Source organism: Euwallacea fornicatus, chromosome 13 (genome assembly GCF_040115645.1).
Source record: "Euwallacea fornicatus isolate EFF26 chromosome 13, ASM4011564v1, whole genome shotgun sequence".
Lineage (NCBI taxonomy): Eukaryota > Metazoa > Arthropoda > Insecta > Coleoptera > Curculionidae > Euwallacea > Euwallacea fornicatus.
Genome location: NC_089553.1, coordinates 3719239 through 3744151, shown reverse-complemented (window position 1 = coordinate 3744151; position 24913 = coordinate 3719239). Strand labels below are relative to the sequence as shown.

At 33.9% G+C, this 24913-nt stretch overlaps 5 protein-coding genes across 7 annotated transcripts in view; 3 read left to right on the top strand and 2 right to left on the bottom strand.

Moving 5' to 3' along the window:
• Positions 1-3092, top strand: part of Elk (Eag-like K[+] channel) — a 122051-nt gene extending 118959 nt beyond the window's left edge. For both annotated transcript variants that reach the window (XM_066288905.1, XM_066288904.1), the window contains exon 16: positions 117-3092. In XM_066288905.1, coding sequence (XP_066145002.1) covers positions 117-686 — 570 coding nt within the window. In that variant the 3' untranslated portion in view covers positions 687-3092. The remainder of the gene's footprint in view (positions 1-116) is intronic.
• A 926-nt stretch (positions 3093-4018) lies between these two features.
• On the bottom strand, positions 4019-7258 carry ERp44 (Endoplasmic reticulum protein 44). The gene is made up of 8 exons (XM_066289260.1): positions 7035-7258; positions 6704-6779; positions 6454-6625; positions 6214-6404; positions 5000-5229; positions 4787-4946; positions 4546-4731; positions 4019-4495 (listed from the first exon to the last, which is right to left on the bottom strand). The coding sequence occupies exons 1-8, from the start codon at positions 7080-7082 to the stop codon at positions 4350-4352; spliced, it is 1209 nt and encodes a 402-aa protein (XP_066145357.1). The 5' UTR covers positions 7083-7258; the 3' UTR covers positions 4019-4349.
• Positions 7259-7852: 594 nt separating this feature from the next.
• On the top strand, positions 7853-9644 carry LOC136342793 (uncharacterized). Its single transcript, XM_066288944.1, has 3 exons — positions 7853-8396; positions 8500-8726; positions 8783-9644. The coding sequence occupies exons 1-3, from the start codon at positions 8351-8353 to the stop codon at positions 9038-9040; spliced, it is 531 nt and encodes a 176-aa protein (XP_066145041.1). The 5' UTR covers positions 7853-8350; the 3' UTR covers positions 9041-9644.
• A 366-nt stretch (positions 9645-10010) lies between these two features.
• On the bottom strand, positions 10011-18405 carry ca (claret). The gene is made up of 19 exons (XM_066288903.1): positions 18098-18405; positions 17261-17397; positions 16858-17171; positions 16641-16801; positions 16264-16585; positions 16043-16210; positions 15770-15990; positions 15563-15714; positions 15273-15513; positions 14837-15083; positions 14518-14786; positions 14288-14457; positions 14110-14234; positions 13937-14057; positions 13734-13883; positions 13085-13269; positions 12845-13031; positions 12507-12712; positions 10011-12161 (listed from the first exon to the last, which is right to left on the bottom strand). Exons 1-19 carry the CDS (start codon positions 18214-18216, stop codon positions 10950-10952), a joined length of 4707 nt encoding a protein of 1568 aa, XP_066145000.1. The 5' UTR covers positions 18217-18405; the 3' UTR covers positions 10011-10949.
• Positions 18406-23070: 4665 nt separating this feature from the next.
• LOC136342782 (facilitated trehalose transporter Tret1-like) lies at positions 23071-24692 on the top strand. 2 transcript variants are annotated; one of them, XM_066288926.1, is made up of 4 exons: positions 23071-23199; positions 23251-23385; positions 23514-23726; positions 23779-24692. In XM_066288926.1, the coding sequence occupies exons 1-4, from the start codon at positions 23127-23129 to the stop codon at positions 24666-24668; spliced, it is 1311 nt and encodes a 436-aa protein (XP_066145023.1). In that variant the 5' UTR covers positions 23071-23126; the 3' UTR covers positions 24669-24692. The 2 variants fall into 2 exon arrangements, with proteins under 2 accessions (XP_066145023.1, XP_066145022.1); XM_066288925.1 differs by having other exon boundaries at positions 23436-23726.
• The last annotated feature ends 221 nt before the right edge of the window (positions 24693-24913 follow it).

Below are 24913 nucleotides of genomic sequence, written 5' to 3'. Positions count from 1 at the left end.
TAATTTGTCCGGGCAAGCAATTATCTGTATTTTCAACTTGTACATCTTTTAAGTTATGGGTAAAAACTGGCATTATGCTAATGATTTTGTCAGCATTTTCCAATCCACTTTTTCAGGTACGTAATGCAATCCAAGCCCTTCAGGAGATGGCCACTCCACCATCGGGGCACAACACGGTTCATTACTCGGCCCATTCAAACCCGAACATCACCGATATTCACCATTCTTCAGGCGTGTTAGCTCGAAGCAATTCTCACCCTCCTGAAATGTTTTGCTGGGATGGGAATCCGGGTTCGAAAATCGTTTCTTCGGCCGTACTAGAAGACAAGGAAACTCAGACCAATGGAGAAGAGCTTCTACGACACTACGTGCAGGAAAACCCAAAGGTCATCCTGGAAATCTTAGGGCTGGACTCGGAAAAGATCTTAAATAGAATGAATCTGAAGAAGAGCCACAGCAATCCGGACTATACATGTCGAAATGATAGGTTTAATGAGAAATGTGTTACTAGTATAAAAAGTGGGGGCGATTTTAATATAGTTGTGGATGAGGATAGTGAGGGCGAGTACGAGCATACTCCGTTTTTGTGGAACCAGCCACTGAGTAATGGCAGGAGAGCGCAGATTTTCGAAAGTTTGGGTAGGAATCAGGGGTTGACTAAATATAGGAGGAGTATAGATAGTTAAATAGATGGAAATTCTGGGAAAATATTAAAAATTGGAAATAAATTTACGGGACATGAAGACAATGAAATGGTTGAAAATTGAAACATTGAGCTTCTTCTCAACACCAGAACTTTAATTAGGGCAGAGAATATTTTTGGCGTAAACACTTACTTTAATGATCATATCGACTAAATACTTAGTGTTTTCTCGTGCTATTAGTGACATACTAACTGTAATTATTTTTTTAAACAACCTGTAAATATTTTCACCTATAGCATATCTCCTTATATACGTAGGTACTATCCCCTAGAGAATTTAATCTCAAGCCTGTAAATAATTTAGTAGTTACTTACCTACGTGTCAAGCATATCATGTGATCTCTACAAGGTAGTGCCTCTATTGTGATCAGAATTTGGTTGTAGTTTTCGCTTCCCTTCAAGTACTGCTAAATAATGATGATGTAAAAGTATGTACTTTGGCAAACTTTGGGGAGTACTGTAAGCTTTCTTTCAGAATCGAAAGCCCGAAGAAACAACGTTCTTGGCAGTATCGTCACGAAGATTTTGAGTGCTTAAATTTTAAAGATGCGTCCTTTGTTTTCGTCAAACGCAAAAACCCAATTGATATATAGAGTGGATAACCTGACCTATTTTTAGAGCTCGACCGTGAGGATCTCACTAACTGGGTTACTGAGAACTTGAACCATATCAACAGCAGTATCCAGAAAGGTAACGTTGTTTGGTTCCAACATGATGCTCCACCACAAAACGCTAAGAGAGCCAATAATTATTTGCTGAAACGTTCCCGATGGAGTCATTTCAGACTATAGAGCCACACGCTGGCCGGCACGTTCACAAGATTTTTCCCCAGTAGATTGTGATTTTTGAAGAACTGTGAAAAAACTCAAAATTACAAATCGGTACGCACCGACTTCATTGAGCTACGACAGAAGATCGATACAACTTAAGGACCGAAATAACAAGAAGGGGCGTTTTAAGATCAATGCAGAATTTAAGAAGACATGTAACTCCTTCGGGCGTCTCTCACGATCGTCTTTATAATCGTAATCAGAAAAAATCTGGATTCGAAAATGTAAAAATCTAAAATGGTGTCCATAGAAAAGCGACAAAGGTGGATTTGGAAAATGGCATCGCCACGTTGCAGCAAAGAGAAAGTTGCAATGATGAGGGCTCGGTTATTTTGAATTACCTCGACAAATAATCGGAGAAAAAAATTGAAAATTATATAAAAAACTAAATTCGTAGATTTCAGTTTTTTCCAATATCTCTGAACAGACTCAGTCAGAATTTTTATGATGTTCCTTGTCGCGCACCGTGTAGGAAATTTTCTTATTTAGAAATTTCGGGGCAAAGGAAAATGTCGACTGACTTCCAGTTCCTCTTCAAATACTACGAGAAGTGACTTTCAAATCAAAAAACAAATAACTCTCTATTATTATTGTCAAGTTGCATTCTTTCTCAAAAATTCAAACAGCCTTTTTTTATTAATTTGCCCAACAGCTGGAGTGAACTGAAGGGAAGTAAAGAAGCCTGAACTAATATACAGGGCGAAAGAAAGTGTTGGTTTTTCGTGTAACACCTTATGAGGCAAATAAATTTGTGCAATTAATGCAATTCAGCGATACACGTTCTAATACAGATCACTAAATTTTCTATTAATTTATAACGTGGCCACACGCAGTTCAGGTCACTCTATGTCTATCGACGTTCTAAAACTATTGACGTCTACGGAATTCGCTTAAGTTTCGGTTCCACAGTAATTAATAGCTTGGGATTTTTTTAAACAAACTTATAATCTCCAATATCGTTGTGCGGCATCTCCCACCTTAAAATAATACACAAATCAACCCCTAAAGTTTGTCAAAGTACTTTTGAATCAGGTTGCACAGTTTTAATTTAAATTACTGTATTTATGTGTGATCCAGTCAATTATTGCCATACAGATGGAATTTTCTGTTGGTTGTTGACGTAATAGAACTAAAAAACTGAGAAAAGGAATTAAAGTTGGGCATAACAATCAAAAAATTATGAATTTTCGACTGTACCATACTGTTTTCTCTTGGTGCCAAATTGTATACATCGTTAGAATGTTAAAAGTCTTCGTTTCTAAAGCGTTATTTCCCTACATTTTCGGTGTCAACAATTAAATCTCAACATCTGCTGAACCATTTATTTTTATATAATGTAAAATCTTTTCTCAAAGTGACCGATGTTACAATCACATAATGAGTATATACTGGAACATTCCATTGTAGTATTCGTACAACTGTATAACTATAGAAATTTTGTTGAAAATAAAATAAAATGAAGAGTAATCTCAATATCTCCCATAGTTTTGTAGAAAAATCTCTAAAACAGTTTACCTTAACTACGTTTCAGTTTCACTGTCCACTTTCTTTTAGAATTTACTGTATGTCTTTATTGTATGTTTCTTTTATTTATTAAATGAAAATAAAGACAAAATAACTACTACGGTTCGGGTTATTTCATAAGAGCTCAATGCCCCTAAATCATTCAGAGTTGACTCATCTATTAATACGTACGTGCAGATATTGAATTACCTATTATTCCCCAGTGCCTTATTTCATGAAATTGCTACTGTCAGGAACACGGTAGGTTTCGTGAGGATGAATCTATATTTAAAAAATTAAAATTTATAACACGTTCGCGAAATTAATTGAACCTTCAAGTACAACTAGAAAGATGCTGTTTGACTTATCATCGAAACACGTTTCTGCTATTTGGCTTCATTAGACATACAAAGCCTTTATGCACACACCAGGTTGTACATGTCCGAACACCTACGCAAATCATCCTCACGTGCTGGAAGAAACCACACGTAGGTATCAGCTGAGTCTTTTATAAAAACACCCATTATTTTGGCTTCGCTATAGATAATTATTCCCTGCTGTGATTTACCCAAAAAAATCTTTAGAATATCAAAGTTTCGTGAAGACGAAAATAAGTCTACAAAAACAAACGAAGGGTAATTTTTCACATTGTTTCCAAGTCACCTCAAAACTGCCAATTCAAAGTTTTTATCGAAAAACGAAATTATTTTTGATGCATACAAAACGGTTGTTTATCGGTCATTTTCTGCTGAGACGTGAGCCAAAATTAAGTTCAAACTCATAAGTCTAAAATATCTTTTCACTGGATAGGTTACCTAGGTTTCGCTACTAGGGGCATCGTCAGACACACAATAGATGGTCATACGCATGTACTAAACTTCATCCCGTTCAATATACTTCCCTCTCAGTTCTGGAAAACGTCATTCGTGGAACAGTACACTATTTAGGTTCTTCTCGGTAAATAAAAACAACCAGTAGAAACTATGAACAACTTCGTTTTAATGCCAAATTGAAAATATAAATATATACAACTGAACTCAATGAAGTATATAAAAAACATCACATTTTTCACATTAAAAATAATGAAATACACGAAATGACAGGAATTTACAATTTGCACTAACAAAACTTTTGAATAAATGTGGTGACGGGCTTAATAAAAATCAATAATATCAGCACTGTAAAAATTATAAAAATGTGTTGCCCTTCTCCCTTGTTTCCATTTTGTTTCTTTTTTGGGTGCTTCTAATAAATACAAAAAACACCCCCAAAAGATACGTGTTTATCTTGTTTTATTTCGAAAAATTAAGTTTTTACAACTCATCTCTTAATAGCGTATACCTATTTTTTGACGGAGCTAACTTTTTGAATGTGCTTTCCGGTGGATTTGTCGGTCTATCTTGTTTCTCCGTATCACTGTCGGAATCAGGCCCATGATGGAACTCTCTATGTAGCTTACCTGAAACGGGAAGTTACTCCATTAACCTCTCTGACAAAACGCGACTTTACCTGAGTAGAGGTCTTGCAGATACTGCTTAAGTTTTCCGGGAATTTCCATGTCCTCAAATTTCGGGAAGAGATACATATGCCTAAAGCTATCAATGGCAATTAGCGGTAAGTCTTGTTCACTTTTTCCCAAATGATGCAATGGATGGGCGAATTTGTGGCCGTCGGCGGTTAAAAAATTGATTGACTCTATAAAATTTTAAAAAACGCTCAGATTTTGAAAAACTTTTTATGCTTCACTCACGTTTTTCTGACAAGAGCTCGTTTTTAACAATATCGTGGAACTTCTTAATGTTTTCCTTGTCATCTGCACTATGAAACAATATCAAAAACGGCAGTCCTTCCTCTGTTAATTCCTCTGCATTCTCAAAAGTAATTTCCCTAATTAGGGGTACACATTTATCCTAATAAGATCAGAAATATAAATAACTCTAAAGCAAACAGAAGAACTCTTTACTTGAGCCCAAACATGCAACTCGTCGAAATTGGCAAGACTACCCGGATAGGTTTCATCCGTGTCAGTAGACCTATCCTTATCAGGTCTGAAGACGATAATAGGACTCCCTGGAGGGTGCATTTGACGAGACGCTTCATCAAATCCTACATGAAACTGGCAATCATCTTTTAAATTGGTAGCAACCCTTCTGAATATACTGTATTCTGGTTGGTCTTTCCTATCGAAGTAACCTGTAAAAAGACGTGGTACCAGAATCCCAATAGTACATTAAAATACAAGTTCTTAATAGATAAGATGCAAGTTTCATGGTATCATATATTGAGAATGATTGAAGGCATGCCCTAATTAGTAGTATAATGGTGACCAATCAAGCAATAAACATGCTAATTTAGTACAGGGTGAGAAAGGTTTGAAATACATAGAATTTGTAAATACTTGTTGCTTAATGCGAGGTCGCCTGTGAAAAATAAGCCTAACCATTTTTTTACTGTGATTAGACATATTAACAATTGCTTAAAATTTATATGGTAATTTTAACTAAATTGTTAAGTTTAATATGACATTACAATAACCTGGGTAATAACCTTTTAATTCAAAAAACAAGTATAAGATTAACTAACAGAAATAACTAATTTATCATGAAAATACACAAAATGAATTTTCTAGAGTTTTAAACTCTTGAAAATTAGAGTTTCAAGTACCTACCTATTTTTCTCATGAGTGCTTACCTATAAATATGAAATACCTCTTTCTCAAGCTACAAGATGCCCTTGGATTAGAAGCACTTTAGAGATATAGCCATTAAACTACCTTAAATATCCAAATCAATTTACCTACTTAAACTTGAGTATGAGCATCATAGACTGGAAAGTACAGGGTTGTGGGAAAATTCATTTTGACCAATCCCTAAGGTAATATCTAAATCAAAATGAGGTAATCTCTCCATATCTAAGCAGTTCCCTTACTAGGCAAGACTCTTAGTGGAACACTATAATCAGTTAAACACATCAGTTCTTTTTTAGATCACTTAGAATAATATGAATGTGATGGGTAATATTATAAGAACGTTATAGGCATAACATGTATGTATGCTATAATACCCAGTCTATATCCATTAGCAATGATGCAACAAGGACAAATTCTACTTTATCAACAAAAACGAATTCAAATAATAACAAAATTTTAAATAACTTACTAAGTTACTAAGTATTTACCAATAATTATCCTTTTGTCTGACTCTAGCTTGCCTAATTCACTAATCTGCTTAAACTCATTAACAGGATCTTCTAACTGTTTCTTAATGAAATTAGTGAAAGCCTCCACAGACCTCTGCCCGCGGTACTCCTTTTTTGCTGGTTGTCCATTTCTGATGACTTTCAGCGTTGGGTATTTTGTGATGTGAAACCTGGGAGATTTTACATCACATTAACAGGAAAATAATTCTTCCTACATACCTAGTTGCAATAGAACCTTCCTTATCACAATCGACTTTACCCATAACAACTTTTCCTACTTCAGGAAATTCTTTGGCTACAGCCACAGCTGACTCATCAAAAATAGGCATCAGCATGTTACTATACCTACACCAATCGGCGTAGAAATTTATAAATACTAATTCATTTGAGGCTAAAAAATGCAATGAAAATTATGGTAAATATGGAAATATTTGTGTTTATCAGCTTTACAAGGCAATGGAATACACACCTAGAATATTATCAAAGTTTTGCTGAGTTAACTGAACAGCTTCGCAGTTGATTGGTTTGTAAAACATACATGTTATCTGCAAATAATATTTAACTTAAATTTAAAAAACAACACAAAAAGGAAGGAAAATGCAACTTTTTCAGATCTAATATGCACACAAAGGATGTATTTTGTGAAATTAGGGTAATACGTGTTTCCTCTCAAACAAAAAAAATTAGTAATGTTTGTTAATGGATTAATGAACATTTTAAGTTTAATTTTGAAATTCTAATGATGACAAAATTTCGGAAATAGGATATTCGGCTGTTTAGAGGTGAACATGAAAACTTACGGTAAAAATGGCAAAAATCGCAAATCTGCAATTAATCGAACTAGTCATATCCCTGTTTAAGTAAATATGTAAACTAAAAAAGTGTAGATGTATGTGCCGACAGCATAAAACTTGCTTTTTCGTTATTTCTGTGAAATTTTGGAAATTTGTGTATTGCAACCTAAAAATTCCGTATTCTTCCAAGTAAATGCAAAACACAACTCACACTGACAATTGAAACTGGCAACTGACACATTCTCGCATTGCAACAAATGACAATATTGATATTGACAATTCAACGATATTCATTTTTTATTTCATACGAGGGTGAGTAGATTATATCTACCAAAGGTCTCTAAAAACAAGTCCACCTTTTGAATCGGCTGAAAATTACAGGGGATCTTCCAAAAATTCACAAATTTTCTATTGTTTTTATTCTTACGAAATCTTTGTTCAATATAGGAATATTCTAGATATAGTCAAGAACATTCCAATATATGAAAGAAAACACAACCTTTCAAGAAAGCAATTTGTAAAAATGAGCAATGCTTACATTTTCGGGTCTTTAGTTTCTAGATAATTTTGTCTTAGAAAAATCGCAATCCGCTTGATTTTTTTCTCCCGTGTTGCTTTTTTTCTAAGAGGGCAACCGAAATTAGTGCCCACTTTCTCAATTCGAAAACAATATGAGAGTCAAAAATGACGAAATTGGAAAATTCTGTTTAGATCTTCTGAAAAACCATAACCGCAACCATGAATACACGCATGAATGCGGTACGCACCACTACAATGAATACACACTTCAATTAATATAATATTGAATCATCTGTCAATCTCTGGAATTCAGACTGTTTATTTTGGTTTTATACTGGTAATTTATTTCTTGTTCGAAACCATTGGTAGCTGGAAGCAAACTAATACCAAAACCGAAAACGGATTTAATTTATTTTTAAATAAATGCGATTTGGGATATTTAGTGAACGTTAACAGGTGTAGTGCTTAACATCAAACTAGCACCAGCTACATTAACGGTTAAAATGGTGCTATGTCACATTTACGGCCCGCCAAAAGAATAACTCATTTACATTGTAAACAGAAAAAGAACTTTTAGATCTACCCTTATCGTAGTAGAAACGTTGATCAAAAGCAAAAGATACAAATTGAAAATAACTTTTCTTAGTAACAAAACTGAAGAGAAAAAAAACTCAGTTCCACCTATATAAATTTTAGTCTTAGATATATTAATCTCTTGGGAGATCCCATGCTTATTTTCCTCTATAATTCCTCTACATTTACCTGTGTTTACTGCAAAGGAAAAATACGTTCAAACTTTCAAGATGACACACTTTGTTTCCCCAACTACAGGAGTTTTCAATCTTGAAAGTGAGTATACTGTTTCCAGTAAGACATCTACATTTAAATGCTAAAATATGAAATATTAATTTAATCAAAAGTTAATACTTATTTAAATTTTATATGTTTGCAGATTTGGAAAGGACTGCCCAACGCAAACCAACCAACAACTTTCTCCAAACCACACGTATGCCTTTTGTGGATAGAAAAGTGAATTGTAATCCACCAACAAATACTGTTCAGAAAAAGCAGCAATTTAATTTTCCTCTTAAAGAGGATGTGAGTGTTCAAAAAGCAATCCATTCACGTCCAACTGAAAGTTTGGAAATCAATCTTGAAGAAATTTTTTCCTTCAAACATGTATTATCAATATAAAAATATTCCATATTTGATATTACAAATGCTTAATGTTACAGTTTGATACTCCATTTGAAGACTTTTTGCCACACTCCCAATGCTTGGACCAGGAAACTGTTTACACAATTCTCAGCAATTGGGTTAGGACTAGTACTCCACCTCCTGTTAATTATTTGGATATGAGCTTTGATTTTGAAGAAATTCCAGAACAGCAGTTTGCTCAGCATACTGACAGCTTTTACCAAGAGAATATTAATAAATTTCAGTTTCAAGACTGTCTGGATGAGGTTAAAATACCATCTTTGGAGGATGTGTGAATGTGTTTTTTTCAATACTAAAAACTACTTGGTTTAGTAATTGAAAATTTGTTTAGTTTGACTAGGTTTATTGTTTATGATACTCGTCATTTATATAAAGTTTTTTGTATATTCTAATAGTATATTTTTTGTACCATTCATTCTAAAATGAAAATCCAGCTTATTTTAGAATGTTTTGGCCATAAGAAAAACAATAGAAACAAACCAACTTTTACAGAAATTTAGAAAATCATTAGTAAATATGCCCAGATTTTATCTATTGCTATTTGAGAGATAAGTTTAAAACCTTTTATCATTCTTTAGATACTTTTTAGATGGTTGTCAAGATTGTTCATCATTTCTCTTGTTAATTTGACAAAATAGGAGTTTACAAAAAAACTTTTATATCTTTACCCGTTTTCTTTTTGTTTTATAATGGGAGTTAAAATTTGTGATTATGACAATGTAAGATGGTTTACAAATAATGAATAACATAAATCTATTTGAAACATCAAAATTTCTAAAACGGTTGAAAATCGAAATTACTACCTCACAAAATTTGTAAGAAATCTAAAGTACCATAATGTACATGGTATTCTCTTTAAAATAAAAAATGTGAATCCTATGGGACTATTTTGAGTCGCCCCATGTGTTAAAAATTGTGTTCCATTGATGCCTCTGTCTCCACCTCATTACATTTGTGTTTAAACCATTCTACTGGTAAGAAAATTTTTATTAATTGGATCATAAATAAATAGGTGTCATACTAGTAAAATTACATAGGAAGAATATAAAGTTTAAGGAAGGACATTTTTTTATCTTGGGTATACTGCGTATCAATATTTTGCTATAAAATTGAATCGACTTAAAATAATGTTCCTCTAAACATCATCTCAAATCATTAAACATTAATATTACTTTTAAAAGAATGCAAGCTGTCTTGAAAATGCACTTTTTTGTCAAATTAATTGTGCAGAAATAAAAAACTTAATAAATGGATATAATGTACTTAGATACATTGTGTACAGTTTGGGCAAACACAGATTCAGTCATTGCGTCTGCCTTAAAATATTTTGACAAAAATAACATGCTTGATTAATTTACTACATGTTTTTATTGAAATGTTGCCGAGTTGCAAATTTAGTCTGTAAATAATTACCCCCTTTAATATTCTTATGAATAAAGGAATAATGAGTTACGAAGGAGCACTTCATGTATCGAAAATGTGGTAAAATCTCTTTCATATTATTTGTTGAAAACCGGTACTCTTTTTATAAATTACACCAGTTCATACAAACTTGTTTAACAATATAATCAAAAGTTCATTAAACTGTTAAAAAGCCTCTAAACTTCAATTCTACACAAGTAAAAAATACGCTAAACTACAAATTTGTTCTAAAAATGCCGATTATTCGTGTTATAAACATGGCAAGAGACAAAAATAACAATTGTCTAACCTAAATATGGGATAATTAAAACCAAAATTCACAAATAAATAACAATATGAACTAAAATCGAAGAAATATCACCGTTTACTGATATTAAAATAATCAAACAAGTAAACAAAAACCCTGTAAATTTATTAATAGAAACTACATTGTGTTGCCTGCACACATGGGTGAGTCTTCAAAGTGCCTTACTTTGAAGACATGCCCTCGTACAAAAAAATCATCGTCATTTTCTAAACCACAATACCAGGTGTTTTCGAAAAGTGCTTCTGACCAAATTTTTCCACTATTTTTAAAACAGAAATTAATTATTTTTGTTAATATAGTATGTTAACATTTTAATTAGAAATTGTTACGAAAAAATTTTAATTTCATATACATATATGTTTCAAAAATAAAATAAAAAATGTTTGAGTAACCATCACCTTTCAGCAACACCTGGTATAAGTCAAAAATGCTATTTGTTAGCACTTGTTAGCTGCCTAGGACTTGTTAGCATTCTCTAAAACTTTTGAACATAAATGTAAACAAAATTTGGTAGAAAATTCTTTTAAAAACCGCGACGAGGTGATCTGCACCACCTCCTCTTCTTTGGTTAAAATCACGTCCGCCTCATCGAAATTCTTGCAAAATAACAGAATTGACAACGGATAAAAGTATTTGTCCAAGTTCTTCACCAAAATATTCTCCAGGACTACAATAGGCAGGTTGTGCGAAAGCCAAAATTCGATACACTTTAACAGGATATTTTGCATCAAAATGTGATTTTCGGAAATGTAAATTTTTTCTATATAAAACTCAACGATACGCGAAGCCAAATCTAAAATCTCTTTAGCCTGTTTGTTTTTTATTTGCAGTTCCTGCTGAATTACACTCTTCTCTAGCACCAAACCTTTGTAATTTTCGGACAACTTAAGATCTTGGGTTACAGTTTGCGATGAATCACTTTTACTTAGGCCATGACGTGAATCTGCTTCACAGGGACTTTCCTGCCCACCCTCCTCCCCGAAGTGCTTTAAACTATCCAAGGATGAACTTGAGCTTAAAACACGTGCAGGACTTGTGCAACTACTCGTTTTTTCTTTGTCTAACTCATTCCTAATACTCTTCACTATTATCTCTATACCTTGCTCCTTCTCCTTGACATCGTATGCGTCTTTACAAGTAAACAGCGATTGTAACTCTATGCCAGTTTCGTTTATATGAAGTTTAAATGCTTCGATAGTGAACCCAAGACTGTCAACATAGTGTCCGTGTAGTAATGCCACTTTACTTGCAGCTTGATAATTACGGTAATCTATGCTTTTCTTCAGAATGTCTTCAACGTCGTATAACTCTATGAAGCTTTGAAAGGAGTAATGCACGGATTTTTGGGTGAATTTCAAAGCAGGGACGTTGTAAATGTGACTAAAGTCCAAACGCCCGGTTATTGTCTGCTCTCTGAAAAAAGTGATGGGATTTTTGTTATCTAAAAGCAAAATTTCATATGGGATATAGTTGTTGTTTAGTAAAGTCTTGTGTGAAACTTGATTGAAGCTAAACGCCATCGAAGGGAGCACCGAAATTTCGATGGGTAAATTGTTTGAAATTGGGTGAGCGTGAGACGTTCTGAAGGAACGTCTTGTGCCTTTGAATATGATTGCTCGTTCATCTTGTTTTTTCCTGATGATATCCATCGAAACGCCTAAGATTGTCTGAAAAAAAATTGGATACAGTGGGGAAATGAAATCTAGAACCTCAAAACGAAGAATTTAGCAAAAAGGTAATAACGCATCGATTTAGATTGCTATATACAGTTCCAACTTATAGTTTTGGCATCTACCTTTTCTGATCAGGCCACATTATATTTTTTTGTGCTCTTAATATCTAAACATAGAAGTTCTATTCGCATCATGAAACTATGGGTGTTTACATTTTCGAATGTTTTCGTTTTCAGGTATTTACCAGACTTTTCTGCACTGTATTTTTTTAATTTCCAGAAAAACTTATTTATTAAAAATAAATTTTTGTACATTTTCTTGGTGTTTCTATATACTTACCTCAATCATAGCGGGCGTTCCCCATGCCAAAACTTGACCGTTTTGATCAATGGCCATTGTATAGTCCAAGCCGCAAGACACATGGGAAAATCTATGGCTCATTACACCTTCATAAGGATCCCGGAGATTGGGCTGACATAATTCTTCCTCCTTGTTTTTTCCCCATAAAATTCGACCTTGGTCCAGAATGGCACAATGTCGGTAACCTATATCATCAAAGTTATATAAGTTCTAAAAAAAGGTAACATTTTTTGAGTGCGGTGTATTTTATTCAAGTAATATGGAATATCTAAAAAAAAATGTTCCTCGATTGTAACATAAGAAAGAGATATTTTTACCGACAGATATTTGCCTTATAGGCCTCCTAGTCTGGGAATGATACATCTGAACACTAGATCTCCACGACTCAGTCAGCGAATTTACCACGCCGTTATTTCCCTTTGGGCTAAATTTCTGCTGGAAACATCTTACTTCCTCCGGACTAGCACCCCACATAAACACTTTCTGATCCGCAGTAATCGCCATCTACGCAAACATATTTTAAATTTGTGAGATCAGATTAACTTCGATGCAATTACATTATGGAAATATGAGGAGGTAATCTTTTCCACAGGAACGTAAATGTCGGGTAAAATTACGATCCATGTCGGACGCGTACACCTTTTCGGTTCGATGGTGCAGTTGTTTTCGAGCTGGGCGAAGATATTCGAGCCAAAACCGTATATTTTCCCATCACAAGTCAAGATAAGACTGTGAGCATGTCCTGCAATTAAGACATTATACTGAGTCTCCTATATAGCATGTAGCATAAGGGAGTTTTAGTAGGATCGCGTGTAAAATACAATTTTATTCCTAATTTTTTTGGAACTCTCAGTTGCAGATGTAAAACTAGAGTCTTATGACATTGGAGAAATACAGTCACTTAAAGATTCATCATTTTGAAAACATAGAACCGAACTTAGAGAGTGTGTGTGTGTCTCATAATGAGCGCATGTTATCTAAATTGTTTTTAAAGCACGTCCTGCAATTGCAAAACCGCTGGACTAGAGCAAACTAGACTTAATGTGGCTAAAAAATGAAAAATTTGTCTTACCCTGCTACCAATTGACATATTAATAAAAAATATGGCAGGTTCTAGACACATAGAACACGTTTCAAGTAAATGTTAGGTCTAATAGTCAATGATAACACACCTTAGTAGAAAACACAGAAAAAGTGGACACTCACCTGCAGCCACTTGCTTTACCAAACAATTAAACTTTAGTTCTCTGGGATAATATTCATTGTCTGTGCAACCATGCCCCAGTTGGCCGTGGATGCCCCAACCCCAACTGTACACTTTTCCAGAACATGTCAGTGCCAAATTATGGTACTGACCTGGAAAAGTTATATTAGTCTGGTGCCAAGCTATTCAACTCATGGGCGTGTACCGGCACAAATATCTACGATTTTCAAATACGCAATGCTAGTAATCAACTGAGGATATGGAGTTTCTTGTAAATGGGGACCCAGGCCTAGCTGTCCGTGACTATTTGATCCCCACGCGAAGACCTGTATTATTGCAACTCAAGACTTAATTATAGTGAATATGATGTACGCTTACACCACAATCCGTTGCACACAAGGTATGCTTCCTACCACAGCTTACAGAAAGGGGCCTCGCTTTGAGATCATGAAGAGTGTTTACTAATCGAGGGCCGCTGGTATTTGTTAACATAGGGCCAGTTCCTATGTGAATTTTAAGTTGAAAAAACTTCTTATCGAAAGTTTCCAACCCATACCTAAACACCCTGACGTGGCAACTCCCATAGTATACACGCAACTGTTCCTAATGACCGCTGCATGCTCATATCCACAACTCAACAACTTTAAGTCCGGTAATCTATTTATAATATTATTATCATCTTCCCGTAAATCTGCTATATTAATCTGCAGTAAATCTAAATCAAAACTGAACACAAAGTGAGGTAAATGCATCTATAATTATATATAAAAATAATAACCAACTAACCTTATTCTAGAAATTCTCCCAGTTAAGCTTAATATCACATAAAGGAATGTCTCAACCAAATCTTTCATCACCACACTACAACCATCTACGGTTTCAAAATCCATCGAATCAACGTTGGTGTCCGTTGCAGAGCTACCTTTGTTACTCTGATACATGGCCCTCAAAAATGGTATTGCACATGGTTGACTAGGATCCAATTGGAGGGTGAGTCTTTTAAGAATTTCAATTGGGAATGAATTCACATTATCACGAATATATTGAAAAATTATCTAAAATTCAGCAGTAAAAATATAAAAATAAGTTCTTATGAGATCTGTACCTGTGAACTGTGAGGTAATATCAACAAACTTTGAGTTAACGTAGGCTCAGATAGAGCATACAGAAAGTCTATATTAGATGATTTCGGAAAAAAATCGTTCTGGAGTATTTTGCTAAAAGCGACAACCGTTTCTGGCTGCAATCCTCTGGACTTTGATAAGAGATTTACGATATTCCAATGACCCGCTTGGCAAGTCATATTCACAGCCAATATAGGGTCGAAGTGAGATTCGTGTACCAAGAAATTCCTAAAAATGTTCCCTATAATTTTTATCGTAAGTTTTGATTGATAAAAGAAGAGCATAGTGGCAAAATTTTAACTGGGTTTTGGGGATCCCTATTATTTAAATTAATTTTATGTAAAATACTCTTTTAGTTCCATTTCTTAATACAAAAATTGTATATACTTCGCAGAAAAATCAAAATAAACAACTTACATAAAATCTTTGGTGTTATTAGCTCTAACTTGCTCACTACTGCAACTTCGAAGCAACAGTTCTACATAAGCCATTACAGCGACGTTACCAATATGTATTCGAGTAGTCAAATTCATGTCTATTCTGCTAGCGCTTAGACACAAATGCACAAATTTCAGGAGAGTTTTACAATCGGCCGATACTGTTAATTTTAAAACCCGTTTAAGCAGATGGACTTTCGCTTGTTTATACAGAATTATCCCTAAAACGAACGAAATGAATATAACGAATGCAGGAAATAAATGAATTACCGGAATGGAACGATCCGCGAGATATCATTAGGTCCCCACAATGCTCCAGCAACTGCTGCAAATTTAAATTAAATACACTGGAGAGTTTCTCAGCCTTTTCAAGATCATTTTCTTCAGTTATGTAGTCTATAAACCTTTGAACTGGGTGATGTCTACAATAAGCACCACCTTTAGAATAAAAATCGTTCTAAAAATGTTCAGTAATACCTCACAAAAATTTTATAAACAGTTTTAGTGGTGACTATCACGCAAGTGTCTATGGTTGGTCTTAAAAACGACGTATCACTTTTCTTAAGATTTAACAATTTCACATTAATATTTGTTTTGTGCGGGGCTATATCAACAGACATATCAACCACCTTAAAAAAGTCAATAATCTCTTCATTATCGATCATGAATTGGGCCACCAAAGAATCTTCATTAAATTCCTACAAAATGAAAATCATAATAACCATTAAATGCTTTTGAAAAGAAACGTACTGTTTCTCCTTCTAATCTCGATTCAGATAATTGACAACTTATGACTGAAATCACGTTAATATCTCGATTTAAAGTAAAAATTAAATTATCGGTTAAGACTAAGGAATGGGTCCTTGGTAATATTCTGTAGACAAACACTGGAGCGGTTTCAAAATCGGCTGCATGAATCTGAAATTTGTTTATTAGTTACAAGAGTAACAAAGAAGACATCAGTAACATACAGTTAACAATCCTGTAGGGCGATACAAAGCAGAAAAAAAGTTTCGATTTCTGCAAGCTTGTGGTGTAAAAAAGGTATCCACAAATTGGGGCATTAGCTGTGGTTCTAAGTATGTTTGCGAATCTTCGTTGGATTTAATTGAATTTGTTTCTGATTGGTTAGAAGAGTGGGCATAAAACTGATTAAAATCACAAGATATAGTTGATTGGCATGAAGAGGTATCCGAATCTGATCCATTTGTGGCAGATATGGCTAACTCAGAAAAAGAGGAATCACTAGTAGTTGTTTCATTTTGGTTATCTTTTCGAACAACTAATTTTTGTCTAGAATGCATGAATTACTTTAAAAACCTTACATACATGTAATTAAAGTGGTTACTTTAGAGACACTAATTTGTCAACCCCAATTTGTGTCAGAGTGTAAAATCTGGACTTCACTGGTTCCTCAGCATTTGTGCTTACATTCTCTGCAGGCCAAGTATAGCCATTGGCATGCTGCTCTACAACTAATCTCCATTGGCGTTCAGTTTCCCCATTAATCTGAAAGTTGTGATTAAGCCAGAACAACATTCAAATTATTGAAGTTTCCAACTTACAAGCAATGACACACTCTCTTTTACACTGTCCAGACAAATATGCAATTTATTTATGGCTTCAGGAACATCACAGCCTCCCAATACCCGGCCATCAGTTAAACTCACTAACAATATTTTACCTGAATCAAAGCCTATTAAAGCATTTTGGTTGCATTCCAGGGTTTGCCACCAAACACAACATGTGGGCAATGCATTTGGAGTTGAAGATGCTTTTGGAAATGAAGTTATATCATTTAATGACCACTTACAGTCAATTTTTTGTTTTTTGTCCACAATGTATAGTGCTGGGATAATGTATAAGGAACTGTCGAGACCTTAAAGGATACATTCCATTTTATACCTACTTAACCTTTTTGGATCCCGCAATTTTTTCTACATCTGTTGAATCAGTAAAATTACTTACAAACAACTAAGAGCCATGTGGCAGATGGATCAAAACAAGCAGCCTGAATATTTTTGCCACTGTCTGAAATCCATGGAATTCTCTTAATTACAGCAGGCAATTCTCCATAAAAGTAGTACAAAATTATTTCATTCTCTCTGTAAAGAAAAGATTTGAGTGAACTGGGGTTTATAATAATTATGTTCTTAAATTTTTTGCAATATGATTCAGAGTAGAAATTAAGAGAAATATATATTCAGAGAGAAGAATAAATTCAATTTATTCTTTAACTACAGAGATATGAGATAGAGTTTGTGATAAAAATGACAAGATTTTGCTTTGGATTTACATAATTACGGAAAAATCATTTTAGTATCATATGAGATCCTTTGATTGGATTAAATCCCCATTATATAAATTGTTCAATGGAAACTTAATGAAACATTTTTGGTTTTCTAGACTTTAATGACAAGTTCTGCAAAATGTACACTATTAATTCTCCAAAATGATTTACAGAACATTGCATTACAACCACTCTACTTTTTTTTTCGTTTTTTCTATTATTATATTGTGTTTTTTTATTCTCTACTACTAATGAAACATTATCTACGAAATACATCAAAAATGATTTTCATTTGGAAACCCCTCATTAACAAGACCAGGAAACTCTGAGATAAATTTGAAATTAGAATGTTTCTCAAACCATTGTAACATTCTCAAATTTATACAATTTTACTGAAAAAACCTCAGAAAAACCCCATGTGCATGTGTGTATTTATATTATTTTCAACGAAAGCTCGCAGCAAAAGGCAGCAGTGTGTTCTTTGAAAATCACATAGAATCACAGATGCTACTCACTCAGTTATTAATGCAGTGATTTGTTTTACACCATTTCTGTTTTGCGTACAGAACTTTATTTCTATTGATTTTATAAGGGGTTTTAGCTCAAATATTTCTTGGGTGAAGGATTGTGCCATGTTCTGTTAGGTAACTATTAAGTCGTCCTCTTCATTCACTTCATTATTCCCTTTTTATTGGAAAAACTCCATATAATTAACTAATTTGCTATTAAACATGATTATACATGATTTAAATTCTTATTTTTGAATATTAAAAAATTATCCCAGATTTAATTATTTTGGTTTCTGCTTTGACAGTTACTAATACTGAAGACTGTCAATGTCAATGGGATATAGGCAATGAAGTTGAAATTAGGAAATAGGGGATTTTTAATTAAAATTAAGGGTTGGGGAACTATAGAGATGTTTTTAGAGATAGTGCCCACTGACTACGAGGTGAATTAGATTCACTTTTAATTTTCATTTTTTTTTCACAATTTTATGCGCAATGTAGTGAAGCCCTTCCTACAGTCGACATCTACGAACCGCTGGGAGGAAGGGCCTCTACTATTGGCTGGAGTGAAAATATGAAAAAATCTACTTTCTTTTAAGAATAAACAACGAATTAAAATTAAAATTTCGTAGAAAACTATCACATGCAAACCAACCAACCACTACCCTCAATAACATTGTACTTCTACAATACACCCTATTCAATAGGTACTTCAACTACACCTCAACCAGGCATCATTTACCTTAGAAAACGTATATATTTAACTATATGATGATGAATGGTGAATCCTTAAATCATGTTTTTGTAGTTATTCAACGACCGCACAAAATTGTGACAGGATTGTGCTTGTCGAGGTTGTAGAGGATATCAGAAAAAATTTGGGATTCTTGCTCTAGCAAGCAGATATGTTGAACTTTGCCAAATGGATAAAAAATATTAATAAGAAAACTGCGTTTCACTAATTAGAAGTTTCCATAATGGGTTCTAACTTTAAGTATTTAAAAATGAACCTGCTCTAGCTTGCAGGCTGATTATAGCATTGATTTGCAAATTGCTCTCAATCACCTTTAACAGGCAGCATTTGTCGTAAAAAAATCCTTTAGCTAAATGTGAATGAACGGTAAATCTTCAAAGATTACCTACCTATTTAACCGTACTAGTATATTTGATAACTAAATTAAATCATAACAAAATGGTGAAGGGAATTTTGGGGTGTAAGTGTTTACAATTTGATCGCGAGAAGTGTTTTTATTATGTCGTACTTCTTGTATGGCGATTTTCAGCTGACTAATAAACGCGGTTTTAGCATTTAGGCGAAAAAATAATACGCGTACTATGATCCCCGCAGAGCATCAATTTCTCCTATTCAAGCCCATATTTACTTTATATGAGAATAAAAGCTTGGAAATCTAGTCATGATGGGATTATTACCAAAAAATTATTATTTGCATGAGCGTAACATAGATCCCTTCGGAAAGCCGAGTCTCTTCTGAGAACAATATCGTGATAGAAGTATAGTTTGAAACGGCGATGAGTGATTTCATTCAATTCTTAAATGGCACTGTATAAGTAGATAAAGAATTGGTATTTACCCACTTGCAACAAACGTACAAAGCAATACTTAATTTGAATTTAATTTAAGTTGAAACTTAACTTTTTCAATAATACGTCCTTAAATAGAGATTTTTATATGTAATTCCTTGGATTTAATATGAGAAATTGGGAACTGCTGCAAGACGAGGCATGGCCACTTATAGACACGTTGGTATCCAGATCTTGTACGGAAACTGTCACAGAAGTCGACTTAGGGCTGCTAAAAAGGAAACAAGCGGTTTGCGTAGTTTTATAGGACGCATCAAGATGTACAATACGAGGTATATTTTAAAGCAATCGCCCCCAGCATTGCTCGAGATATGGACTTTCCAAATTATAGTAGTGGAAATGAATAGCTATTATGTGACCCTGTATCGTCTTAATGAAAATAAAAGGAGTAAAGAGGCTTGGGATGCATTACACAACGCATCAAGTCGAACACTCATTCCTTGTAATTGCTCCTGGCGTTTCCGAGATATCGTCATTCCAAGTTTCGATAGCGTAAATTAGCTGTTAGAACTTTTTTCCTGAATAATCGAAACTTTTACTACAATTCAATTTGAACTCTATCCAAGTATGACGCTCTGGGATCGTGCGACTTCGGAAACCCAAACGTACACGAGGTGATGTTCACGAAGTTGTCAAATAAAATTGACTTGTAAAAATGCAATTTTTACCTGTTTTCAACTCGGCACAATTTCGTACGAACGCTCGTCACTTTCCTATTTAATTAACCTTGAATTTCGCACAACATTTTTCAAATTTTCCATTCAAATTTTGATCTTTTCTTGCAAACGCAACGGGATTAAACACGCAGACACCAGTAGCTCTAACAACTGGAGTGTTATTGTTTTGTTTGCAAAGCCTTCTTGACAAAAAGCATCGCTCCCATGTGACGACGCAACGATGAACCACGTGTCAATTTGTTTTTACCGAATTTAATTAAATTCTGTTTGCATTTTCATATTCCAATGTGGGTTAAAGACTCCATAATAAAAAATAACAATTAAAATAAATCTTAAAATAAACAATTTTAAACTAATTATCTCCCCAAACAAGTGTTTAATGCTTTTGGCTCACGTTCGAAGTATTGTAATTTCAAACCACAAACAAATTTGACTACGTCTTGTGATGAAGAACTTGAAGTATTTATTTAATGCAGTTGTCCCATCTACAGGGTGATATGTTTTATTTTGCTTTCCCCCCGCCCCTAGCTACAGGGTGTCGTATTTGAATGTAGCAGTTCAAACTTTTGTTTTTCTAAATGGAATACTATGTATATTATTTCACAGTTTTCTCTCTCTCCACACCCTCGAAATTAATGATTTTTAATCGTTTTTGAAACAAAGTCTTTTCCTACAGCAACAGCTTCTGCTATTCACTTTTGCGATTTGCAGGATTTATAGCCTTCAAAAATGTTTCTTTTAAGGTCTAACGAATAATGAATACCTCGAGGCAATTTAAATCAATCGTCTTCTTCGACATCGAAATTCAAATAATAAACTAAATTTTCTACAAAATTGCTTTAATGTTGTTGCACACATTGTTTGATTTTTTTGTATTTCAGGTCACATATGCTAAAACTCATTAAAAATAAACCAATAGTCCCTTATGAACAAAGTGTGTCGTAAAAAAATGTAATAATTATAACATCCAATATTATTACTTTTTTACAATTTTAAATAGTTCTTCTAAATGTGCCTTTCCATGTGCTACCTCCAATCTAACCCAGCCAAACTCATAAGGAAACACACTATCACTCATATGTAAAGCAATTAATTAAACATTTAAAATAAGTACGATTACAAATCATTTTTTTAGAATCAATAAAAATTGTAAAACTACAAATATATTCTCAATACATTTTGTTTATATCCTTTTCTCGGGCTATTTTGTTTCTCGTCTGAGGATTATATTGAAAAATTATTAAATTCTATGAACAACAGATGTTGAGAAACAATTAAAAATAAGAGATATGCTATTAGGTGCTAAATAAAATATTTAATTGTAAAAGATAATATATATATTTTTTAATTTGCAGTTTTAAAATATTTAACCAATAAACCTTAACATCAATAGATTTATTTTTTGTTTTAATTAATAATTAATGGAATAATTATATCAAATTTCTGTTATTATAGAAAAAAATCGAATTTAAAAGGTTGCTTTACATATGAGCGATAGTGTTCATTATATTATTCAATGCAATCCCATAAAGCTTTCTGTTGATTTTTCGTGATATAATTTGAGTCAATGATATTTAACACAATGATTTTATAACACGAGATAAACTGAAGCGTAATTCTACAAAATTTAGTGTATATACGAGGCAGAGTCAAATTAAAACTGTAAAAGTGCTCAAAATGAATTACGCGTGGACATGTTATAAATTGGTAAAAATATTATATTTAGGAAGTAGAAGGCCTAATAAGAATCAAGATGTAGGGACGAATGAAATTGTTTACAAAATGGCGATTTCACTAGAGAGGAACAGCGTTTTGTTATTCGTTTTTTTTTCGAAGTGAAGGGGTGGAACACATTGATATTCACCATAGAATGAAGTTGAAGTATGGAAAATCATGTTCATATGATCAGCAAGTATATGGACGAAGCAAGAAATTCAAAAACGAGAGGACTTTCGTATCTGATTCTTCCCGACCTAATCAACATAATCGTGTTGTCGTCACTTAGTCGGTTTCAGCAGTTGAAATATTATTGTTATTTATATTTTATATAGCATTATTTTTAACTAAATCGATAGAATTTTAAACATGAGCCATAGATTTATATATATAGTTTTAGAAGATCGCATGTTTTAATGAGGTACGGTTACTACATACTCAGAACTTCTGAGGATCCATCTCAAGCCTATTGTCAAAGACAAAAAGGCGAGGATCACTGAGTAATTTCGTTCTTTGCAATATGATAATGCGCGACCACATACTGTTCGGATAACATCGACAAGTCATCTAAGATTTGAAGTTTGAATGTCTACTACATCCTCCATATTGGCCTGACCTCGCCCCTAGTAATTATCAAGTATATGGTCACCTTAAAGAGGCTTTAGGTAGAAAACTATTTCAAACTAACGATGAAGTGATTCAGGCGGTGCACGAGTAACTGAGCACCCCACCGGAATATTTTTTCTTCGTGTATTCAAGCACTTCCAAAATGATGGAGGAAATTCATATAGTGAATGCAATGGGGAATAGCATTGTATAATACACTTATTTCTGACATTGTTTCAATATATCAAGTTCAATATCGATTTTAAGATTTTTATTTCACTCTCCCTCGTATTTGGTGAAAATAGTTAGTAATTTACTGACTAAAATTTGGGATATTTAGCAGCAATAAATAAAAGCATAAAAAATCTCATACTACGGGACTATTAGGATGTGAAACCTGTTTAGGATATCTTGATTCTATATATCTTCTAGTCATGGCCACAGAGTTTAAGGACCAAAAGCAATATAAGGGCAAATACTTTCCACAAATTCTGACTATTCTCGTTGGTAAGTCTCAACCCTGGAAGCCTTGTTTCTATATACGTAAAATCATTATAGTTTCTCTTGGGACTTTCACTGGAGGAGTTCACTTTTCATGGAGTTCCCCGTTTTCCCTAATGATCGTTAAGGATAAAGAGAAGTATAATATATCCGAGAAAGATACATCTTTCTTCATAATTATCCAATCATTAGGTAAACTGTTATCCCAGTTATTTTTTTCAGCTCTAATGGTATCATTGCAGGAATGATATTTATGAGTGTGATCTTCTTTAGAATTTCAGAATTCTTAGGCCGCAAAAAGTCCATAATTTTTCTTGCAGTGCCTCAAACTATAGTATGGATAATAGTATTTTTTGCAAGAACTAAATGGGAATTTTACATAGCGAGGTTCATTGCAGGCACAGCAGATGCCATAGTATTCGGTGCTATTCCCCCATATGTCGGGGAAATCACTGTTCCAGTGGTGAGAGATTACTGCGGAAATCTCCCCACTTTTGCTACGTATGGAGGGCAGTTCTTTGTAGCTACTATAGGTAAATATTGCAAAACTTCACTAAGCATCACAAACTATATTTAATGCTCTAGGAAGCTTTTTCAATGTTCAAGAGACCGTCTACATATGCGTAGGGATCCCTATTGTGATGGCGGTGATGCTAATGCTTTTGCCAGAATCCCCCTACCAGCTGATCAAAGATGGGAAATTAGAAGAGGCAAAAATCAGCATACAGTGGTTTCAACGGCTCCCAGATGTTGAAAATGAATTTCAACGCACAAAAGCGGACGTAGAACGTCAAATCTCAGAAAGTGCCACTTGGCTTGATCTAATTAAGATTTCTAGCAATAGACGAGCGTTAAAAGCCGGTATCTTCCTGAGAGCTTCACAACAACTGTCTGGAATATCCGTATTTGCAACTTATACTCAGACAATATTTCAAAAGGCTGGAGGCAACTTGAGTTCCCAATATTCTGCAATGATTTTTTCAGGCTTGGTGTGGATCGCCAATCTGGTTTGCAGCGTAGCAGTAGCTAAATATGGAAGAAGATCATCTTATTTCCTGTCGTTGCTCACTTCAGGGATGATCCTCCTTTGTATGTCCATCTATTTTTTTTTGGAACAATTCGAAATAGTCAATTTACAAAGTGTCAATTGGATTCCATTGGCTGGAATGGTGATCTACGTAGTTACCTATTCTATAGGATTAAGTGTTGTTCCAACTTTAATGTTAGGAGAACTTTTTTCTGCTAGTGTAAAATCGAAAGGTTTAGGCATATTGTTGGGAGTTTTTGGGGTAGCGATAATGGTCAGCTCTTATCTATTCCATATGTTAACCGATTTGATCGGATTATACTGCCCATTTTTGTTCTTTGCCATGTCATGCTTTGTATCTACCTTCCTGACATTGAAATGGGTGCCTGAGACTAAAGGAAAAACTTTAGAGGAGATTCAACAATCATTGAAGAAATCTAATAAATAAAGATATGCTAGTTTTACATTTAGATTGTTTTTGGTTTAATTGCTTGCATTCATGTATTTGCATATTGTCGTCGTCAACAGATCCATCCAACTTCCACCGATGGTTACAGAGCAGCGTTGACGCGATCTTATATCATCAAGTTTCCAGTTAGAATTACTAAAATTGGTCGGAAATCGAAAGTTATTCTTTGCATTTAATCGCGGTTAGTTTCCGGTAAATCTATGTCTTCCAAGTTTTTAACATTC